Source organism: Lithobates pipiens, unplaced genomic scaffold (assembly GCF_037356315.1).
Source record: "Lithobates pipiens isolate NorthernLeopardFrog02 unplaced genomic scaffold, aLitPip1_a1.2 Scaffold_22, whole genome shotgun sequence".
In the NCBI taxonomy this organism is placed as follows: Eukaryota; Metazoa; Chordata; class Amphibia; order Anura; family Ranidae; genus Lithobates; species Lithobates pipiens.
In genome coordinates, this window is record NW_027507784.1 from 186,667,849 (window position 1) to 186,692,660 (window position 24,812).

Sequence of the window (24,812 nt, forward strand, 5' to 3'; positions counted from 1 at the left end):
TGCACTGAAAGTCTTACACCACCCGGCGGCTCCTGGGAATGATGATCCAAACTTTGAGTAACTGCAGCTGACCTGATCCCTGAAATGTTGCTTCTGACCTCTAAACGTGTGTGTAACTTAATCCTGACCCCTAAAATTTGTGTCTTGCTTAATGATTAACGTAGAGAATTCTTGTTCAGGGGTCAGGTTTAAGACCAGTCACACCTCTGCCCTGAAGTAAACAGCGGCGCCGGTGGCAGTGGGGGGCACAAGAACCTGAGTGTTGAGGCAGTCTGGACAAGACTGTGAGTCTGCCGGGCCTGGATCATGGTCTGAATTTACTTAATGCCTGCTATAGAAAATGAAGTGTTTCGTTTTCTTACCCCCCATCAGGGGCGTACCTAGAGCATTTGGCACCCAGGGCCCATCCTATATCTGGCACCCCCCCAACTGTAAAAACACCCACAAAAAACACCCTCCTCTGCCAAGATCAGTGTTTTTTAATTCTGCTTTCTATTTTAAATGGCGCTGTTGGCTACCGAGTAAACCGGAAGTGACACTGTGCTGTCGCTTCCAGTTTTCTACATCGGAGACCTGATCAAAGGCAAATTCGGCTTTGTTCGGGTCTCTGGCCAGCTGGCTGGTGGCTCAAGTCTGCGGGTGGGATGGGAGACCTGGGCGGAGCTGTGGGGGGATGGGGACGTCCCCTCCCGCTCCTTGTAATAACAGCCGATGCTGTTCATCCATGGTAGCCAGTGACAATAGACAGGACAGAGGTGTCAGTCACTCAGGTGTGAGCAGATGCCACATTTTTGGACAGATTGTGCCGCGGTCCAGAAAGTGGAGAGCTGGACTGGAGCTGCTATGAGGGAGACATCAGAGTGATACAGCTGACAATACAAAGTATGGCCCATGTCTACTGTCCTCAGGGACAGATCTGATCCAGATATCCCACTGTATGGCGATCTCTGGATTGGATCTGTCCCTGGGCACAGCATTGGCATTGATGATTTGATTCAGATTTGGGAACTGACCTTCTGACAAGGCGCGTTGCTTGCTGGACTGTGGATGGGATCTGATGGCCGCAGGGAAGATGGCAAGATGCCGCTGTGACCTGCTGCTTGCTGGATGAATCTGATGGCTGCAAGATGTGGGTGTAAGTCCCCCCCTTTATCAGACCAGCTCATCTACTCTATACCTGGTTTGTGAACACAGCAACACCACCCCCCCCCCTTACCAGGTAAGATCACAGCTCAGCTACTATAGGTGGGTGGTAGACACACAGCAATATACAGCACACACATGCATTCTGCAACCTGTATAGAGCACACGCCTGGATTCTGCAACCTGTACATAGCACACGCCTGCATTCTGCAACATGTACATAGCACACGCCTGCATTCTGCAACCTGTACATAGCACACGCCTGCATTCTGCAACCTGTATACAGCACACGCCTGCATTCTGCAAAATGTATACAGCACACGCCTGCATTTTGCAAAATGCATACAGCACACGCCTGCATTCTGCAACCTGTACATAGCACATGCCTGTATTCTGCTACCTGTATATAGCACAAATCTGGATTCTGCAACCTGTATAGAGCACACGCCTGTATTCTGCTACCTGTATATAGCACAAATCTGGATTCTGCAACCTGTGTACAGCACACGCCTGGATTCTGCAACCTGTATACAGCACATGCCTGGATACTGCAACCTGTATACAGCACACACCTGGATTCTGCAACCTGTATACAGCACACACCTGGATTCTGCAACCTGTATACAGCACACACCTGGATTCTGCAACCTGTATACAGCACACGCCTGCATTCTGCTACCTGTATATAGCACAAATCTGGATTCTGCAACCTGTATACAGCACACGCCTGGATTCTGCAACCTGTATACAGCACACGCCTGCATTCTGCAACCTGTACATAGCACACGCCTGCATTCTGCAACCTGTACATAGCACACGCCTGCATTCTGCAACCTGTACATAGCACACGCCTGCATTCTGCAACCTGTACATAGCACACGCCTGCATTCTGCAACCTGTACATAGCACACGCCTGCATTCTGCAACCTGTACATAGCACACGCCTGTATTCTGCTACCTGTATATAGCACAAATCTGGATTCTGCAACCTGTATACAGCACACGCCTGGATTCTGCAACCTGTATACAGCACATGCCTAGATTCTGCAACCTGTATACAGCACACACCTGGATTCTGCAACCTGTATACAGCACACACCTGGATTCTGCAACCTGTATACAGCACACACCTGGATTCTGCAACCTGTATACAGCACACGCCTGCATTCTGCTACCTGTATATAGCACAAATCTGGATTCTGCAACCTGTATACAGCACACGCCTGCATTCTGCAACCTGTATACAGCACACGCCTGCATTCTGCAACCTGTACATAGCACACGCCTGCATTCTGCAACCTGTACATAGTACACGCCTGCATTCTGCAACCTGTACATAGCACACGCCTGCATTCTGCAACCTGTACATAGCACACGCCTGCATTCTGCAACCTGTACATAGCACACGCCTGCATTCTGCAACCAGTACATAGCACACGCCTGCATTCTGCAACCTGTACATAGCACACGCCTGCATTCTGCAACCTGTACATAGCACATGCCTGTATTCTGCTACCTGTATATAGCACAAATCTGGATTCTGCAACCTGTATAGAGCACACGCCTGCATTCTGCAACCTGTATACAGCACACGCCTGCATTCTGCAACCTGTACATAGCACACGCCTGTATTCTGCTACCTGTATATAGCACAAATCTGGATTCTGCAACCTGTATACAGCACACGCCTGCATTCTGCAACCTGTATACAGCACACGCCTGCATTCTGCAACCCGTACATAGCACACACCTGCATTCTGCAACCTGTACATAGCACACGCCTGCATTCTGCAACCTGTACATAGCACACGCCTGCATTCTGCAACCTGTACATAGCACACGCCTGGATTCTGCAACCTGTACATAGCCCACACCTGGATTCTGCACCCCCCCATCAGGTCAGCTACACTATACCTACTACACAGCAACCCCCCCCCCTTCTATGACAGGCCAGCACAGTAAGGATGGCAGGACAGACACACTCCTCCAACGTCTTCTCACAGCTCACACATCCCCTATCACCAGCTCACCTCGGCTCTCAGCTTCAGCTAGGGAGGTTTAGACTCTGGAAGATGATGTGGACACAGTGTGTAACAGCAACCACCCCTACGCTGAATGATGACACACTCAGCTCGGCTGCTCAGCAGTGGTGGGTGGAGTTAGCAGGGGAAAACAGAAACTAGACCAAACTATTTCGGCCGCAGTGCTGGGGGTGTTCCAGCTCACGAAAAACTCACAAAAAACAGAGCAGCCAGAGCCAGGGATTCCCTTCAGGATTATGTCAGACTGTCTGAGTGCAGAGTGAACCCCATAGCAATGGCACCCAGCCACTTACACCCCCCTCAATGTGTGGCACCTGGGGCGGAACGCCCCCCCCGCCCCCTGCTTGGTACGCCCCTGCCCCCCATACACACTATCAGATTTTCTGCTGATGTTTTCCTTCAGATTTACCAAAACCATATAATATGAGGTCAAACCTTAGGAGTTTCCGCAATCAGGCAGGCCCTCGCACTACATGGTTTTGGTAAATCTGAAGGAAAAAATCTGCAGAAAATCTGTTAGTGTGTATGGGGCTTTACAAGAAGTAAATGAGCTTTGAAACAGGCCTTAACCGACCTTTTAATCTGCAGACAAGGCTGCTATTAGAAATCATGGGGCCCCATACAGCACCCCAATACACGACTGGGCACCCCCCGACACACGTCTCTGTCATACATTTTTACTGCCCCCCTGCAGCTCCCATGTATGCTGCAAAGGCAGCAGAGGAGGGAAAATGAATGCTGCGGGTGTGATGCTTTTTTTAATACTCCACCCCCCCCCCCCCCACATTGTGTCCTGAGTGTCCCCAGTGAAATCTCTCTTGCCTCAAACATACCCCAGATACACCTTAGCAACTGATGCTGTCTTGTCCTTCTTTCTAGGCTCCTCCTCATCTTGACATGTCAAAGCTCAGAAGGAGCCTAGGGGGGGAAAGCTGATTTGTAACCCTTTCTAAAGGCAGTTGGTGGGAGAGATGCCGTTACTAAAGGGGAAAGGGATCATGGCTCGGGTACACCACTGGATGTCAGATCGGCACTTTACAGAGTTTGCTTATCTGCCAAAGTGATCACATGACCCCTGATTGCTCTGAGAAGTTACCGCTCTCCTCTATGTCCCTTCAGCGCTCACTGGAACACCGGGCTGGGGGAGGGGTGCTGACTTAGGCTCTCAGAGCCGTGCTGAGAGGCTGAGCCAGCTGCTAATTTGGCATCTGACTGGATCCTGGCATTATTGTAACTCTGTGATATCAGCTGACAGTGGGCTTTAGCAAACGTAGGTGCACGTCTATGTCCCAAAATAGAAGTATGGCCAAAAAATGCTTTGGCCATACTCTTTTAAAACCCTTGTTGGCTTATTTTTTTGCTGTCAGTGACCTGTGGAGATTTTGTTTCTCTTTACGTTCTAAGAGAAACAACAAAAAGTGAAAGAAAATCTCTACAAAGAGATAGTAATTTCCCTCTTAGGCAATTATCATCAAAACAGCTGTCCCTATTAGTTCCTCTCTAATATGGTTTTGGTGGCAACTGCAAAATCTTGGGTTTTCCATCACTTCCTGTCCTGGTGAGCATGGCCATCAGGACAAAAAGAGGGTGAATTTCTATAGCGGGGCCACAGACAGCAATATAAAACTTCTAACCCTTGCCCACTCTTTCCAAAACTAAAAAAAGTTTTGCCTATATATACACTTTTACTATATGTAATCATGATACTCCAATAGCAGCCCCTGACACAAATATTTAAAGCCCGTGTATGTATATAGGTGAGATTTTTCTTTTTTGGGCTTATTATAATTGTCATAAATTATACAGTTTGTGTTTTTAAGCTGTTTACAGTAACCGGTCACATTCTTCCTGTTATTCTCACATATTGTGCTGAATATACTGTATGTAGATTTTGATTGGCTTCTGTGTATTTATTAGGGCAGCCTTGGGACTTGCTAGGGAATCATTGGGCTTTGTGACTTACTATGGTAACCCTGGACCTTGGAACCTATTCTGGCTAGTTTGTGATATGTGTCTTTTGAATTTCTAGAGGTACAATTACTATATCAGCCATGGCATTGACACGGAGCATGTAGCACCCATGGAAGACTCTTGGCTTGAACATGTGCTGAGCCTAGTTCCAAAACCTTTAAAGGTTTATACGGACAGCATTGACCTGCTTTCAGATGAAATGAAAGAAGATTATCTACTTAGTGTTAAGAAGGCCATTGGTAAGTTTTTTTTTTTTTTTTTTGTAATTTTGCAATGACACTTCTACTTTCACATATTTAACATTTATTAAATAAAATGTGTCTGTTTACAGTACTGAAAGGTAAAAAAGGAAACCTGCACTGAAAAAATATGTAGCCTGCCATTGCTGAACTTGCCTCTTGGTAGTTGTTTGTCTGTTATGTTGATACAAAGTCTTTAATCTAAGTTTTGTAACACGTATCCTACAGAAAGTATTAGACACATGATAGACACAAAAAATAGCTTTAATATTTCTTCAGATAAAGACCATTCACTGAAAATATTTAACTTATTCTACCTGGAGAAGAAATGCTGAAGTGGGGATATTATCAACATATAATTATCTTGAAATAGTGCATTGGGGGTACCTATTTGATCTAAGGTCTCTAAAGAAGACACGCAATGAAGTTGGACAAGACTGCGCAAGGGGTTCCTTATTGTTGGAGTGGTAAGGATGTGGAAACCCCTTCCACAGTTGGGGTGTCCACGGGAAGTATAGCTACATTTTAAAAAACTCTTATGCCGCGTACACACGACCGGACTTTCCGGCAGAAAAAAGTCAGACGGGATCATTTCATCTGATATTCCGATCATGTGTGGGCTTCATCTGACTTTTTTTTTCAAAAATTCTGATGGACCTAGAAATAGAACATGTTTTAAATCTTTCCGACGGAATCAATTCCTATCGGGAAAACTGTTCGTCTGTATGCTATTCCAACGGACCAAAAACTATGCAAGGGCAGCTATTGACTACTGGATATTGAACTTCCTTTTTCTAGTCCCGTCGTACGTCTTTGCGTTCTAAATGAACGGACTTTGGTGGGATCGGGTGTAGGCAAGTCTGTTTCAGCGGAACTCCATCGGAAAGAGCGCCAGAGTTTATTCTGATGGAAAAAAAGGTTGTGTGTATGCGGCATTTGATGTATTTCTCAGCAAACGCAGTTTACAGGGATACTGAAAATGGCAGTGATATAAACACACATTCACACACACACTCATGTTTAACTGGATGGACTGGTGTCTTTATTCAACTTTACCAACTATTTAACTATGTTACTATATCTAACCTTACGTTGTTAGTTCATAAAAACATGTATTTTGTTACTCACAACACATGCCACAATAGTATTTGACCATTATGATATCTCATATACACCGAAGATACAAATACAGATACAAATAAGTCGGTGGACTTATATTGACACATTTCAAGACTAGTTCCACTTTTCTCAGGATGGGGTTTAAAATTGTAGATATCAAAGTTATTATACAGGGGTCTGATTATCCATCTAAAATAAATATATATATAACAGTATAAATAAATCACTAAATACAAAATTTAGAACATTTAGAAATACAGCAGTCTATTAGAACTGACATAATAGATTCCAGTTGTACTGTGCCCACTTACCCTCTCCCTGTACTTTGTCCACTTACCCTCCCCCTGTACTTTGTCCACTTACCCTCCCCCTGTACTGTACTCTCCTGCCCCCTGTACTGTGACCGCCTACCCTCCCCCTGTACTTTGTCCACTTACCCTCCCCCTGTACTTTGTCCACTTAACCTCCCCCTGTACTGTACTCTCCTGCCCCCTGTACTGTGTCCACTTACCCTCCCCCTGTAGTTTGTCCACTTACCCTCCCCCTCTACTGTACTCTCCTGCCCCCTGTACTGTGTCCACTTACCCTCCCCCTGTACTGTGTCCACTTACCCTCCCCCTGTACTGTGTCCACTTATCCTCCCCCTGTACTGTGTCCACTTACCCTCCCCCTGTACTGTGTCCACTTACCCTCCCCCTGTACCCTCCTTATACAGTTCATTTTTATCGCTTACATTTTTTGTCCTATTATGGGCATGAGAGGGCCTCATGTCTAAGTTTTGCCATATGCCTTGTACACACAGTCGGAAATTCAGACGGAAAAGGTTCTATCGGATTATATTTTCGGAAAATCCGATCGTGTGTGGGCTCTATTGGACTTTTTCCGTCGGAAATTCCGACGTAAAAAAATTGAGAGCAGGATCTCAAATTTTCTGACAAAAAAATCCTATCGGACTTTTTACAATCGTTTGTAGAGAATTCCGATCAGACCAAAGCTATTGGCTACTAGCCTCAACGTAGTCCCGTCGTAATGAACGAACGTCATCACGTTCCGAACGATCGGATTTTCTGACAACTTTGTGCGACCATGTGTATGCAACACCAGTTTAGGACAAAATCCGTCGGAAAAGACGGATTTTGTTGTCGGAATGTCTGACCGTGTGTAAAAGGCATAAGGCCTCACAAAGCCTACAGCTGCCACTGCTCCTACTGATTTGATCAGAAACTCAATTTAGCTTTTATTTTCCTAAGGCCGCGTACACACGGGCGGACTGTTCGCCCAACTTTGTCCGCTGAGCAGTGTTTCAGCGGACAGTCCGCTCGTGTGTGGGCTTCAGCGGACAGTTTCAGTGGACTGTTTGACGAACAAAGTCTTACGGAATTTCCGTAAAACTGTTCGCTGAAACTTGGTTTCAGCGGACAGTCCGCCCGTGTGTGGGCCAGTCCGCTGTACTTTCGAAATGAGCGGACTGTTCCCGCCCGGAGAAAAGTCTGCTCATTTCGAGCGCGTCTCCAGGTAGGCGGGGCCCGCGAAGGAGACGTCGCGGGCTCCGCCGCCTGGTATGAACTTAAAGGGGAACTCCAACGCCGAAAAAAATCGGCGTGGGGGTCCCCCCAAAGTCCACAACAGAGCCTTGTCCGAGCACGCTACCCGGCGGGCCAGGAAAGGGGGGCGAGCGAGCGCGCCCCCCCTCCTGAGCCGTACCAGGCCGCGTGCCCTCAACATGGGGGGTGCCTTGGGGAAGGGGGGGCCGCGCGGCCCCCCCACCCCAAAGCACCTTGTCCCCATGTTGATGAGGACAAGGGCCTCTTCCCGACAACCCTGGCCGTTGGTTGTCGGGGTCTGCGGGCGGGGGGCTTATCGGAATCCGGGAGCCCCCTTTAATAAGGGGGCCCCCGGATACCGGCCCCCCACCCTATGTGTATGAGTATGGGGTACAATGTACCCCTACCCATTCACCTGTAAAATAAAAGTACCCAAAAAAAAACACAACACACGAGATAAAATATTTTATTGCACAGCTCCGGGGGTCTTCCGTCTTCGGGGGTCTTCTCGCCGGACTCCTCCGCTATCTTCTTGTAGCTCTTTTGCTAGCGGAGGAGTCCGGCTTTCTTCCTCCCCTCCGCCGGCCTCTTCTCCCGACTTCGGGGGTCTTGTCCCCCTCTTCGGTTCTTCTGCCGGGCCACCGCGCCTTCTTATAGCTCTTTTGCAGGCGGTGGCACGATCTTCTGTCGCCGCTGTCGCCGTCGCCTTCCGTTCTTCTTCTTCTTCTTCTTCTTCTTCTTCTTCTCCAGGAGATGTTGACACGTCGCTCTCTCCGGCCGGAATGCCAGAGCCGCGCTGCGCGGCCACTTATATAGTGACAATGGGGCGGTGTCACATGGTATATGTCACATGGGTTGGTCACATGGGTTGGTCACATGGGTTGATGTCACATGGGGACTATGACATCGTAAGGGGACGGGGTCACCATGTGACCAACCCATGTGACATATACCATGTGACACCGCCCCATTGTCACTATATAAGTGGCCGCGCAGCGCGGCTCTGGCATTCCGGCCGGAGAGAGCGACGTGTCTACATCTCCTGGAGGAGAAGAAGAAGAAGAAGAAGAAGAAGAAGAACGGAAGGCGACGGCGACAGCGGCGACAGAAGACCGAGCCACCGCCTGCAAAAGAGCTATAAGAAGGCGCGGTGGCCCGGCAGAAGAACCGAAGAGGGGGACAAGACCCCCGAAGTCGGGAGAAGAGGCCGGCGGCGGGGAGGAAGAAAGCCGGACTCCTCCGCTAGCAAAAGAGCTACAAGAAGATAGCGGAGGAGTCCGGCGAGAAGACCCCCGAAGACGGAAGACCCCTGGAGCTGTGCAATAAAATATTTTATCTCGTGTGTTGTGTTTTTTTTTGGGTACTTTTTTTGGGTACTTATTAAAGGGGGCTCCCGGATTCCGATAAGCCCCCCGCCCGCAGACCCCGGCACGCGGCCTGGTACGGCTCAGGAGGGGGGGCGCGCTCGCTCGCCCCCCTTTCCTGGCCGGCCGGGTAGCGTGCTCGGACAAGGGTCTGTTGTGGACTTTGGGGGAACCCCCACACCGTTTTTTTTCGGCGTTGGAGTTCCCCTTCAAGTTCATTCCAGGCGGCGGAGCCCGCGACGTCTCCGTCGCGGGCCCCGCCTACCTTGACACGCGCTCGAAATGAGCGGACTGTCCTCCTCGTGTGTGGGCGAGTCCGTTCATTTCAAAAGTTGCGCGGACTTAGTACGACGAACTTAGTCCGCTCAAAAAGTGCCGTGTGTGGGCAAGTTCGTTCATTCAAAAGTTTGAGCGGACTGTTTGACGAACTTAGTTTCGGCAGACAGTCCGCCCGTGTGTACGCAGCCTAAGAGCCTCAAGTACCTTTGCCAATAAATATAATAGAACTAAACTAAACAAAAGGTAAACGTTTAGACAGAGTGAAGAGGGATTAGAATACCTGTCTGCTTTTGTTGCTGAAGTGAAAAAAAAAATAAAAAAATCCCAAATTTTGAGTTGTCAACAGAACAGGAATAGAAGGGACATATTTCAACGGGGACACTAGTTCTGGTTACCCTGATGAATTTCCTCTCACTTCCTGTTTTGGCTATTGGACAGTACATTTAGTGAAATCTCCACAATAGGACACAGATTTCAGTAAAACCTGACAGGGGTTATTACCCTCCCTTACAATTATTGGAAAGAGTGCAGTGCTCTGTACGTGATCTCATTAATGAATATGAAAAAAATAAAAGTAAATAGTCCCCATTGTGTTAAAAAATTAACACATTTTATACTCTGTGCTAATAATTAAATAAATACATATTTCTTCTTAAAACATACTCAAAATGTGCTTTACAATATGTGTGCTGATAATAAACATTCATGGGCCTTGTATGTATAATTAGCACCGCTGGCCCAATCCAAGATGGCAGTTCACTCCAGACACCATTGGTGACCACATGGATGTAGGTCCGCCCAACACGCTTCATCTACTGGATGTCTTCAGAGATTGGTGCCATCCTCAATTACTCCCTTGTATTTGTGTGCATTCCTTCAGTTACATGCATCACTCATGGCAAGATACAGAACTGAATACTTATTTAGAGGCAGAGGCTCCTGTTCATTCATAAACTGAAGTATACTAAACACAGCTTACTATGCTTCTGTTATGAATGAACACAGTCACTGTGTTCATTCAGTAAAGGAAGGGGCAGGCAAATTACACATTCACCAGCTCCTTTCCCTCCCTCAATCCTGAACATCCCTGTGTGCCTACAGCAGCTGTAAAGCTGGCAGCCCTGCATGGGGGGAGGGGGGGGGGGTCTGGCGACGACACAGCAGCTTGCAGGGGGAATGAGATGTGGGCAGGACAGGGAGGGGTTTGGTTACTGAGGGGGGGGGGGGGTAAGCAACTACAGGAACGATGTCCTGTGTCTCTCCCTCAAGCAGCTGTAAACTGCGTCAGATAGAGGGGGAGAAACCCGCTTTCAGCTGCTGCAGGGGGATAGGTGATACCCCCTTACTGGCTTATACTGGTAAAGCATGTTTTAAGTATGGTTAAGGAGAAATATTTATCAGCACAGGGTGTGAAATGTGGTTATTTTTTAAACACAAAGGTGGTTATTATATTTTTTATATATGTCATATTTATTGTAAAGTACCTATTTTTCCTAGTCTGGATTAGTGATAGGTGTTCAGCAGCTGCTTTTAATAAATAGCAGTCACTTTTGATAGGCGCAGGGTAAGTATCAATTTTTTATGATTTCTTTATCCTTTTTCCTTATAAATTGTCTTCTTGTGTGTCTCTTTACATATGATTAGATATCAATTGTTTGCATTGTTCGCTGCCATATCTCTTGTTCCATTCATTGTAAATCAAATAGAGCTAAATACACACTGTTGGCAGGGTAAGTGGATTGTTGCCTTGGTTTGACTCAGAACAGCAGTGTATACTAAACTGAGCTCCGCACAGGGTTCAGTTAACCTTTTGATCAACACAATGTATAAAATGAATGCAAAGTATCGGCAGAATGAAAGTAAGGCTTATTGCTGAAATGAGAGAGAATAAACAGAGGAGTAGAGGATGACTTTGAAATCTGCAATTTTTTTTTTCATCTAAGACAGTATCATATTTAGCCCACTGAGAATAAACGGTAGAGATTTGATTTTAAGGCAGCCTTGGGGGTTTTCATGATTAGTGAGAGACATGCACATAGCTTCCATCTGTCCCTAATTTTGAGGGACTGTCCCAGATTTGGAAAAAAAGTCCCTCTGTCCCTCCTTCCTGTTCATTTGTCCCTCATGTTGGTCAGATCTATATAGTTGTGTATAAAATGCACTACTCATTAGACATGTGCGATTAGTTTCCTACGAATTGAAAATTCGTACAAATTTCCGGAAATTCGTACATTCGTACGAATCCGAAATACAAATTTTTATGCTTACGAATTTCATACGAAATACGAAAATTCGTTAACTAATTTCGGATCCAAATTAACAGAAACGTGACTGGTGTTTTGTTCACCAATCAGAGGAAGTCAGCTCAGCACAGGGATGGTGGGAGCCCCTCATAATGATAACTTCATCATAATGAACATTTGTAATTGTTACAAAAAGTTAACAAACCTAAAAGTTAAAAACCCAGGAAGTCAGCACAGCACAGGGATGGTGGGAACCCCTCATAATGATAAATTCATCATAACGAACTTTTGTTATTTTTACGAAAAGTTAACAAACCTAAAAGTTAAATACCCGGGAAGTCAGCACAGCACAGGGATGGTGGGAACCCCTCATAATGATAAATTCATCATAACAAACTTACGTTATTTTAACGACAAGTACGAATCCAAATAAAATTTCGTACACAAATTACAAATACAATTTTTTTTTCATACGGAACAGAACGAAACGAAACTAATTTTTTCACGTCGCCCAAGTCTACTACTCATCTATCAAAAAGTATTTCTCATTGCTAAATCTCTTATCCAATTTCTAAATGGCTCCTTTTATAAATTTCAAAAGCCAGTAGGAACAGTAGTGGTAAAAAAAGCATTTATGCCTACATACTTTTACTGTCCCTCCTTCCCATCTCATTAAATTGGGAGGTATGCATGCATTAAGCAAATTCCTTGCAAAAGTAGATGCAAATCGGACGCCTGTCAGAAAAGTCTATGCAACGGTTTCTATGTATACTTATAACCCCTTCATGGACAATCCTTGCATGCGTCCAACAAAATTACCACTGGTGATGAGACAGATTCAACAAGGTAAGACAGATTTCTACTTCAAACAGAAAAACAACTAAAGCCAGCCATGGATGGATCGAAATTTGGCAGTTCAGCAGGAACCAGTCAAATTGTGTTCCATCTACGGGCTTGATCTATCGATTAACTTCAGTATAACCAGCCTGTTGTGCTATAGCTACCAGCAGTGATCATTGTATTCTGACGGCAGGGAAACTTCTCCCACTGTCAGAATACAATAGCGCAGCCTGGGGAATTCCCCCATCAACACTGATTGTGCTAATGGGGAAACCTACCAATTTTCTTTGCTTCAACCCATGGTTGAAGCAAAGAAAAATGCATGATCTTTAACCAGCCTAAGATGTGGTCAGGGGCACTTTTTGTATTGCAGTGCTTTTTTAGAGTAGCAGAGGGGGGAGTCATAAATTATGCTGCATAATTGTAATAAATCCTGTTTCAGATCTGCTTTACTGTACTAGTTTAACAGTGCAACATAATGAATACATATTTTGGTGCACTGCGAGGATAGTCGGCTGGATGTCAGAACTTCTGATATGTGTACTGTTTCTGGTCGAATAAACTGAAAAGTGTTTAAACCAGAGCAATTGGAATGACAGCTGATAACTGATATTTTTTATTTTATTGTTTATTTTTTATTTTATTTATCTATTTTTTTTATGGTTGAACTAGATGAACTTGTGTCTTTTTTTCAACCTGACTAAGGGCTCCTTCACACGGAGGTGTCGGTGTATACGGAGCCAGCTCTGCTCAGCGGGGGATCGCTCCGTCGATCCCCGCTGAGTAGGAAGATGACAGGTCTGTCTCTGCACACTGTGCAGGGACAGACCTGTCAGAGCGCCTCTCTCCCCTATGGGGGATCGGATGAGGACGGACCGCAGAGTCCGTCATCACCTGATCCGATCCTCAGATGGTAGGAAATGTTGGTTTTTCCTACGTCACACTTTTTCGGATTGGAGCGTCGGATGTCAGCGGACGTGTCTCCGCTGACATCCGACGCTCCATAGAGGTCTATGGAGAGTCCGTTCAGGTCCGCCTAAAAAACTGACAGACGGACCTGAACGGATCGTTCGCGTGAAAGAGGCCTAACTATGTAACTCTGCATTTACAGAAGGAAGTGAGCAGTGGTTGGCTTAATACTTTTCTCAACACAGGTTTGCTTTAAAATATTCATGTCACTAGAGTATGCTTTATATTATTGTAAGTAGTTTATATGGCATTCCCTTTTTTTACCACTGTGTTTCAATTCTTTCAAACATTTTATTTTGTAGTTGATTTTGTATTAAAAGATCCACGAGAGAAAAATGAAAAGAAGCAAGTTATTCTAGAGCCGCATCGTGCAGAGTAAGTTGTTCTGTATTCCTTCCTTTCATTCTAGTCTGTGTTTTTTTTACAAGTTAAACAGCACAATACAGTTCAGACCTTGAAAAGCATTTGAAATAAATGAGTTTTCCTGACTGGAGATGTGTTTCTGAATTCTCTAACAGTCTTATAGATGCTTTTTACAAGCAGCACAACAACTGATCATCTGGGCTCTGAACAGGGCTACATCAATCAGCATTAACAGATCAGTTGGCATAGAAAATGCACTTGGTTTCACTGTATTAGAATTTTGTTGGCTTATTGCTATCAGATTCAGGTTCAGCTTGTGATCTTATGAAAGGCATTAATGTGGGCAAAGAATGGGGCTTGATTGTCCCTGTAGATAGCAGGGAGAGGAGATCTGACATACACAACCACTGAGATTACTAATGAACTGGACAATGATGTTATATCGTAGTTGAATTTCAATCATTTGCTCCAAGTCAGCCATTTGAAACCTCTTCAATAAAGCAGTTCACATTGTGAACTTCTTTGGCTCTCAATTTTGCAGTGAGTGAGTGTTTACAATTGTCCCTATCCCTGTACATTGCACACTCACATTGGTCCCTACCCTCAAGGAGCCCACAATCCAAGGTCCCCATTCCCATACTAGGGCCAATTTTGGACAGAAAACAATTAACCTACCTGCATGTCTTTGGGTTGTGGGAGGAAACCGGAGTACCCGGAGGAAACCCACGCAGGCACGGGGAGAACATGTAAACTCCAGGCAGGTAGTGTCGTGGTTGGGACACTTTAATAAATACCCAATCATCTGCAAAGGGAACAAAAACAACATTTGCTTGGTCAGTTGAAGTGTACACGGCTTCACCTTATTTTATAAGCTCAGCCTGAATTGACTTTGCTTAGTAAACAGTCTCCACTCAATAGCAATCAACCTCAAAGGATCTTTGTGCTGAGAAAATGTTGTGTCTGTGACTGGATATTATAGCTGATGCTTAGCTTTTTTTTCCTGTACGGCTTTGGTCACATTATTGGCCAGTAATGAAGTATCACCCACTTTGTGCAGGCATCTGGATCCTGGAGAAATCCTCACTGCAGGGTGCCCAGTCCTCTTCCTGTCTCTGTGCTTCCAACATGTTGGGGGTTAATAGCTTCAGGCTCTGGGATGAGCTGCACTAAAAAAGTAGCGCCAGGAACCCACTCCCTCTTTCTCTATTGAGAAAAGTTCTTTCATTGTTTTCACTGCATGTAACACGATCTGTGAATGGAGGAGAGAATCCTGTAATTCATCAGACAGAAATCCTGTTACAGTCAGTGTAAACATGAAAGAACTTCACCCAATGGAGAAGAAAGAAGGATAGGGCAGGTCCCTGGCACAACTTTTTCAAAACAACACATCCCTGGAGCCTAATAACCATTGCAGCACTGTACTTTCAGCATCAGGAAGAGGACAGGTCATCTCTGTACAGAGAATTTCTACATGATCCAACTGCCTGTTTGTCATAGGACATACTTCATTATTCAAATTTGACTAAAGCTGTGCAGAAAAAAAAAAAACTAAACAAGTCCATTCATTGTTTATTGATGGTCTTATATGAACACGTGGTTTAATGATTTCGAAAATTATGTTGCAAAAAATGATATTGCACTGTTGTCACACTTTATCATTTTTCACTTTTATTAAAGTGATTGTAAAGTCTAATTTCTTTCTATAAAAATAACAAACATGTTATACTCTGTTGCAGTGGATTTGCACAGAGCAGCTCGGATCCTCCTCTTCCCGGGTCCCTCTTCTGTGATCCTGGCCCCTCCCTCCTGTTCAGTGCCTCACACTGCAAGCAGCTTGCTATGGGGGCACCTGAGCTGAGTCACAGCTCTCTGTGTCATTTGAGACATGGAGCCCGACCCGCCACCCCTCCCCTGATTGGCTAGCTGACTTTGATTGACAGCAGTGGGAGCCAATTGTGCTGCTGCTGTGTCAGATAAGATACAAGTGGACATCGCTGGCCAGAGAGGGACCTCATGTAAGTGTTAGGGGAGCTGAGGGGGGACTGCTGCACACAGAAGGCTTTTTATCTTAATGCATAGAAAAGATTAAAAAAAAAAAAAAACCTTCTGCCTTTACAACCACTTTAAGTAGAAAACTTTCCCCTTTCCTTCTTTTTGTGAAGAAGACAGTAAAAACAAGTTAAAAATCTGTCTCCTTTATTACCTTAGTAATAAACTAATCTTAACCTTTATCATCCATTTCTACCTCGGCTTTATAGTTGCTTATTTACCATATTTATCAGAGTATAACACACACTTTTTTCCCCTTAAAATCAGGGGAAAATCATGGGTGCATGTTATACGCCGATCCCACCAATCCCTGACGATCTCCGCTGATTCTGAGCTGAGCGGAGCAATCGCCGCCAAGATACACATAACCGAGTGTACTCAGCTCTTCTCGGCTCTGCTTGCAGTCACGCCTAGTCCTGCCATTGGACCTGTGTTATGTCCATCATAGGATGGGACTGGGCATGACTGTGAGCGGAGCCGAGAAGAGACGAGTACACTCGGCTATGTGTATCTTAGCTCCGCCCAGTCCCTGCGATCTCGGCGTTGTTCGCTCCGCTCCGGCAAGTCTCGGCGGTGCCAATTTTAAATTCATACAAGGCTGTGATGGACTCCGGGGGCAAGGCTGCACTGGCAAGGCTGCACTAGGGCAAGGCTGCAATGGACACTGGGGGCAAGGCTGCACTGGGGCAGGGCTGCACTGGCAAGGCTGCACTGACAAGGCTGCACTGGGGCAAAGCTGCACTGACAAGGCTGCAATGGACACTGATAAGGGTGCATTACTGGGCATTTAAATGTAATTTTTTTCCCTTAAAATCCCCTCCTAAACTTGGGGTGCGTGTTATACGCCGGTGCGTGTTATACGTCGATAAATATGGTAGATATTTGAACAAATGTTTCCTGAGATAAAATCTCTGAGTATTAGATGATGATGATGTTTATATTACTTTATTTTACCAAGTACTGTACCTTCTATACATTCAAATGTAGAATATACTGTATATGACAGCATTAGCAACTAATTGTATTTTCTTATTTTAACACATAGTAATGTATAGGCAGGTACACCTGACTTAAATGCATTCCATTTTCAAACCAATTAGGTAAAATAAGCAAACATGCATATTTTCATTAAAGTGAAACTAAAGGCAAACTGTTTTTTTGTTGTTGTTGTTTTGGATAGAATGGAGAAAGAAAATCCCAAATTTTGGTTTGACATGAAAACACTAATAGAAGGGCAATCTTCCAATGAGGATGCTAGTTCTGGTGATACACCAGGATTCCCTCACTTTGGAGCTATTTCCTCTCACCTGTTTTTTTTTTTGCAAATCTTTTTTTTAAAGTTTATGCAGTAAACAACAGCAAGCAAACTAACAAACAAAAAAGAAACATACATTGGTCACGACTACAGTTACAGGCGTGATGTATACAGATTTGTAATACAAGACAGTTTGGTACATACAGAATATAACGGAGAGTCTAAGGCACCTCAATGGCCACAGATAGCTAGCTTCATGCGCAGCAGGACAACTTGGAGTTACAACACGCTACTCAGACATATGACATTTCCACTGGTGCAGTTTACTGGGCTCACTTCCTGTTTTGGCTATGGGACAGGAAGTAAAGGGAAATCTCCCCAATGTGATGCCGATGGCCAAAAAAACCCCAAAAAACTGACGGCTATAGTTCTCCCTTACTCTGTCCAAAATGAAAACAAAGTTTTACATTTAGTTACACTTTAATGTGTATGGCTATTATTATATGTGTGGTCAAATATTAGCACACAATGTAGTTACACAATTTACAGAACACCGTACCTTGTAACAGGAAAAACATGGAAACTGTAATTTTTGGTGCATATTTTTACTACAAGATAATGAATCCAGGTAAAGAACCCCCAGAAGAAGGTACTCTAGAGATCCAAGCAATGTAGTCTTATTTCTTCCTTTATTGAAACTCAATAATAAAATTACAAAATATAAATATTGATTAAAAATTGTTAAAGATGATTAAATACTCCCACCTCTTGCCACAACATTAACAACAGAGTCAAGAAACCTAGACAGTATTTATAATATAAAAGTGCATGCAGGGCACTGGACAGACCACTAGGGACAAAGGAGATGTGTATTTTTTTATACAGTTGTGTATTGTGTATTTTTACTTTCTTGAATTTGGCGCCGATCTCCGCTCCCATGCGTCGTAACGACGCAGGGAACGGAGCTCGGCGGCACTCAGGCACTGTGTGAATCGAGTGGAGGATGGCTCGCACACAGTGGGGGGACATCGCTGGATCCAGGGGACAAGGTAAGTAAGTCACCTTGTATCCAGCGATGCAATCCTGAGTCTGGCTCGGGGTTACCGCTCGTGGTACTGAAAGTCCAGCCCGAGCCAGACTCGGGATTGCCAAGTGTCCGCCATAATGTTGCAGTCATGATAAAAATCGATGATTGCCGCCATAAAAAAAAAAGATGAATGAAAATGCCATAAAAATATCCCCTATATTGTAAACGCTATAACTTTTGCACAAACCAATCAATAATCGCTTTTTGTGATTTTTTTCACCAAAAATATGTAGGAAAAAGATGTTTTTTTATATATTTTTGAGGGATATTTATTATAGCAAAATGTAAAAAATAATGCGTTTTTGATCAAATACCACCAAAAGAAAGCTATATTTGTGGGAAAAAAATGGACGTCAATTTTGTTTGGGAGCCACGTCGCACTACTGCGCAATTGTCAGTTAAAGCGACGCCGTGCCGAAACGCAAAAAGTGCTCTGGTCCGGAAGGGGGTAAATTCTTCCGGGGCTGAAGTGGCTAGACAGAGGTTTCCTATCTCACAACTATCTACTGTTGTGCTCATAAGTTTACATACCCTGGCAGAATTTATGATTTCCTGGCCATTTTTCAGAGAATATGAATGATAACACAAACATTTTTTTATTTCACTCATAGTTAGTGTTTGGCTGAAGCCATTTATTATCATTCAACAGTTTACTCTTTACTCTTTTTAAATCATAATCACAACAGAAACTACCCAAATGACCCTGATCAAAATTTACATACCCTGGATATTTTGACCTCATAGCATGAACACAAGTTGACACAAAGGGGTGATCTGTTTGCTTGTAAATAGTGTGTGTGTATAAAAGGTCAATGAGTTTCTGGACTCCTGACAGAACCAGTGCTGCACTGACGTTTCTGGATTCTGAGTCACGGGGAAAGCAAAAGGATTGTCAAAGAATATGTGGGAAAATGTAGTTGAACTGTATAAAACAGGAAAGGGATATAAAAAGATATCTAAGGAATTGAGAATGCCAGTCAGCAGTGTTCAAACTCTAATCAAAAAGTGGAAAATGAGGGGTTCTGTTGACCAAACCACGGCCAGGTAGACCAACTGAAATTTTAGCCACAACTGCCAAGAAAATAGTTTGGGATGCAAAAAAAAACCCCACAAAAAAACCCACAGGTGAAATACAGGACTCTGAAAACATGGTGTGGCAGTTTCAAGATGCACAATAAGGAGATGCTTAAAGAAAGATGGGCTGCATGGGTGAGTCACCAGAACAATGCCATTACTACCAAATGCCACAAAGTATCCCACTTACAATATGCCAAACAGCACAGAGACAAGCCTCAAACCTTCTGGCACAAAGTCATTTGGAGCGATGAGACCAAAATTTAGCTTTTTCTGGCCACAACCATAAAAGCTTCATTTGGAGAGGAGTCAACAAGGCCTATGATGAAAGGTACACCATTCCTATTGTAAAACATGGAAGTGGGTCGCTGATGTTATGGGGATGTGTGAGCTACAAAGGCACAGGAAATTTGGCCAAAATTGATGGCAAGATGAATGCAGTATGTTATAAAAAAAATACTGGAGGAACATTTGCATTTGCTGATGCCAGGAAGCTGCGCATGGGACGTACTTGGACATTCCAACATGACAATGATCCTAAAACAAGGCCAAGTCGACCTGTCATTGGCTACAGCAGAATAAAGTGAAGGTTCTGGAGTGGCCATCTCAGTCTCCTGACCTCAATATCACTGAGCCACTCTGGGAAGATTTCAAACGTGCAGTTCTTGCAAGACAGCCCAAAAATTTACAGGAACTGGAGGCTTTTTGCCAAGAGGAATGGGCAGCTTTACTATCTGAGAAGATAGAGAGCCTTATCCACAAATACCACAAAAGACTTTGAACTGTCATTGATGTTAAAGGGGTCAATACATGGTATTAAGAACTGGGGTGTGTAAACTTTTGATCAGGGTAATTTGGGTAGTTTCTGTTGCTATTATGATTTAAAAAAAAGAAACACAGTTGATTGATAATAAATGCCTTCAGACAAACGCTAACCATGAGTGAAAGAAAGTTTGTGTGTTATTCATATTCTCTGAAAAATGGCCAAGAGATCATAACTTCTGCCAGGGTATGTAAACTTCTGAGCACAACGGTACATGCATGGATACTAGCTTTATTTTTAAGCATGATACAAGATATAGCTGTATAGCTGACTTCCTACATGACATGCTGACTTTTGTCTCTTGCCATCTGTTCATGTATTTTGTTACCGTATTACTTGTATGTAACTCCTTGGTCTATGAGACACATTTCAGTTAAATTGTTTTAATAAAAAAAAACAATCAAAAAAATCTGAAGCAATGTCTAATTTTTTTAATCTATTATTTATAAAAAAAACGTTACTTGCACAAGTTTGGGTTTCGAAAGTGAGCACGGCTCAATTTTAACATCCACTTTGCAAAGTAAACATCCACTTTCCCACTACTCCTTTAGTAAAAAAAAAAAAATCCTGAGTGTATTTGTCATGCATGACAGTATTACTAACAGAGGGGGTTAGCTTTTGGATTATGGTTAAACTGGGGATACATTGAATATATATATATATGTAAGCATAATTAGGAAGGTATATAAAGTTGCATTGTCTAAATATTATTATTTTCTTCATTTTAGATTGGAAGTAGTGCCAAAACCATGGAAAAAGTCATTTCTGGCCAATTACAACTTCATAAAGGAAAATCTGAATGCTGTAAATCCAGCAATGGCAGCTGTTTTAGATTTATGGCATTCATCATTTGGGTACGTACGAGTATATGTTTGTAAGATTTTGTATCCTAAGTAACAGGTGAAATTCTCTGTGAAACCTCCTTTAAGGCTGGATTCACACCTATGCATTTTAGTGCTTTTTGCATTTTGCAGATTTGCACTACAGAACGTGTTCCATAGGAAACCATGTTAAATAGACTGTAGCGCAAATCTGCAAAATGCAAAAAGCACTAAAAATGCATAGGTGTGAATCCAGCCTAAGAGACCAAGCTGCGTAGCAATAGAGGCAGTTAGCGTGTTGAGACAAACTAGTTAACACAGACAGGGGTTTTAAAATGGTCAGATATCCCTAATTTGTTTAAAACATTTACCCCAAAAGGAAAAATAAAACACTACTGCTGTAACTGTTTAACCACTTGCTTACTGGGCTCCTATTTAATCACAGCTGGGGTTTTTATTTTTTGCTAAACAAACAAAACAAAAATACAATTTGAAAAACAAAAAAATCATGTTTCATAGTTTGTTATAAAAGTTTGCAAACATGTCACTTTTCTCCTTCATTTATATGTGCTGATGAAGCGGCACTTGTGGACACTGGTGGGCACTGATAGGCTGCACTGATAGGCACAGATAAGGTGGCACTAATAGGCACAGATAAGGTGATACTGATGGGCACAGATAAGGCGGCACTGATGGCCACTGATAAGATGGCACCGATTGGCCCTGATGGGTGACACTGATGGGTGGCCCTGAAGAGCACTGATAGGTGTTACTGATAGGTACCACTGATAGGTGGCACTTATGGGGACAGGTAGATGACACTGATGGGCACTGGTAGCTGACACTGATGGGCACTGGTGGGCGGCACTGTTGTGCACTGGTAGGTGGCACAGGTGGGCACAGATGAGCTGGCAGCAACCTTTCCTTGATCGGGACCATTGTCCCTCTGAGAGCTGCCGGTGATTGGCTTTTTTTTTTCTCCTCATGCTATCAGCGGGAGGAGAAGAAATAGCCAATTACTGGCTCTGTTTACATCACATGATCAGCTGTCATTGGCTGACAGATGATCATGTGGTAAGGGTCTGAATTGACCCCTTACTTCGATCTGTAATCAGCAGAGTCTCAAAGACTCGCTGATCACAGAGCGTGCCACGTGATCCCTGCAGGGAGCGCGCAGGCCGCTCAGGCAAGGGAGGATGCCTATTTACATCCTTCCAGCAAAGTAGGTCCACACTGTAGCCGTCATTCGGCTATAGCATGGATCTGAAGAAGTAAAAAAATGTAAGCAGGCGTTCAGCTTTACTTTGCCAGTCAAGTGCAATTAAATCTATATACAGTATATGTTGTTGCACTAAATCTTAAAATTACCTTTCCCCAAAGGCTGCTGTCCAAAGGTGTCTTCATTGCTCCTCCATCTAGAGTGGAGACACTCTATAACAGGAAGTGTGTTATTGGCCACGTGAAAATAAAGGAAAAAATCGATAGAAAAGAAAAGAAATGCAGCCACCACATTTAAAGAGGAACTGTAGTCTGGTCACATAATTTGTAATAAAAACATCTTTGTCATTCTGAAGCTTCCCTCCAACCATTTTGCATATTATTTTATATATACTGTTATTCTGTACTTGCCAAATATGCTGCAGAAATCCCCCTACACTGAGTCTGGCTACAGCAATTTTTAACTGTGGGCATCTGAAGCTGCTGCCTGTTCACTTTCACCCCCCCCCCCCTCCCTTCCTGGCAAATTCTCACAAGAGTGAGAGAGAGATGTCATAAGCCTAAGCCTGTGATGGCGAACCGTGGCACGCCAGATGTTTCGGAACTACATTTCCCATGTCCTCATCCACTCTGCAGTGTACTTGAGCATCATGGGCAATGTAGTTCCAAAACATCTGGTGTGCCAAGGTTCGCCATAACTGGCCTAGGCTTTTTACCAGACAAGAAACAGGAAGTGGGCTGTATAAGATATTTACTGGCAGAAAAAAATGTTTTACTATCCAAAGTTAAAACACCAAGGGCAGAAGATTTAATAGATGGAAAGATGAAAAATGACTGAAGGTCCGCTATAAGGATTAGTAAGCTGCAATATATTATATTTTTGTTTTTGAGTATAATACCGCTTTAGCTCTGCGCTTGTTCCATGTCAGTGAGAAACATTAAAGTCAAAGTCATCTGCGCTGTTTATATCCGAAAATTTGAAAGTTTCTGCTGAAATTAGATGTCTTGCACAAGACGTGAAGTTACTCTTATTAGCTTATATTTAACTAAAATATGACATCAAGTGTCAGGAATAGTAAGAATTCTGACTTTCTCACGGGATAAGGTTTAGCAGCATAGTGCCTGGTAACCTGATAGCAATGCAATTATAATGATATCTTTATAAGTGCTCCTAATCAGAGGTTGCTGTATACTCTAGTTATTTAAAATGTCTTTGCCAGTATGACTGACTACTAGAAGATGATATTCTGCCATAGTTTTTGTTCATGAAAGCAAAGAGTGAAAAATTATTACTTTGATTATACTTACACATCATCAGCTTTTAAAGTTCCTGTTTTTATTTTTTCCTAAAGGCAATTGCGACTTATTGATACTGATGAATTCCACAGTCGGCAAGAGTCAATGGAGCTTTCAATTTTCCAAAACCTTGTAATGAGAAACATTGATGCTGCCAAAGACATTCTACTTAAAAAGTAAGTGAAGCGGCAAAACGTGTTATTGGTTAAATCAAAATGTATTATGCCGCGTACACACGGTCAGAATTTTGGCCAGCAAAAGACCGATGAGAGCTTTTAATCGGTAAATGCAACCGTGTGTACACTCCATTGGAATTTTGCTGGCGAATTTCCGCCAGCAAAAGATTGAGAGCAGGTTCTTAGTTTTTTCGTCAGAAAAAGTTTGATCGTGTGTATGCAATTCCGACACGCAAAATCTCACGCATGCTCAGATTCAACTACGAGATGGAAGTTATTGGCTACTGGCTATTAAACTTCCTTTTTCCAGTCCCGTCGTACGTGTTGTACGTCACCGGGCTCTTGGCAGTCAGAATTTGGTGTGACTGAGTGCATGCAAGACAGCTTGTGCGAAATCCCGTCGGAATTCCGTCGGGAAGACCATCAGAGCTTTTTCTGACCAAAATTCAGATCGTGTGTACGCGGCATTATAGTGGAATTCCAAGGAAAACCTAAAATCCCTGCATCTATAGACACCAGGGATCTAATAATAAACTCTCTATCCTTGTAAAGAAAATATGAGTATACATACCTTTTTTTAAGCCCGCTCCGACCCGAACTCCAGCGCTGGAAACTCTGCAGGGGACACGGACGACAACGGCTGGGAAATTAATGGGAAGTGATGTCACCTATAGAGTTACTATGGGGCTTCCATTGTCCTCCATCTCCTCTGCAGCTGCCTCTTCAGTGAAGCCACCACGGCTGACAGCTCAGCATGGGATCGCTGGTCAGGATGGGTCAGATCGGCTTCCAAAAAGGTATGTATACTTGTTTTTTCTTTACAGGGATAGAGAGGTTAGTGTTAGATCCCTGGTATCTATAGATGCAGGGATTTTAGTTTCTGCATGGACTTCCACT

The 24,812-nt window shown here is 43.8% G+C and overlaps 1 protein-coding gene across 2 annotated transcripts in view; it reads left to right on the forward strand.

Moving 5' to 3' along the window:
* Positions 1-24,812, forward strand: part of DNAH7 (dynein axonemal heavy chain 7) — a 498,098-nt gene that overhangs the window by 46,762 nt on the left and 426,524 nt on the right. For both annotated transcript variants that reach the window (XM_077448738.1, XM_077448739.1), the window contains exons 6-9: positions 5,215-5,395; positions 14,056-14,128; positions 21,133-21,258; positions 23,796-23,915. In XM_077448738.1, the coding sequence (XP_077304864.1) occupies positions 5,215-5,395; positions 14,056-14,128; positions 21,133-21,258; positions 23,796-23,915 (500 nt within the window). The remainder of the gene's footprint in view (positions 1-5,214; positions 5,396-14,055; positions 14,129-21,132; positions 21,259-23,795; positions 23,916-24,812) is intronic.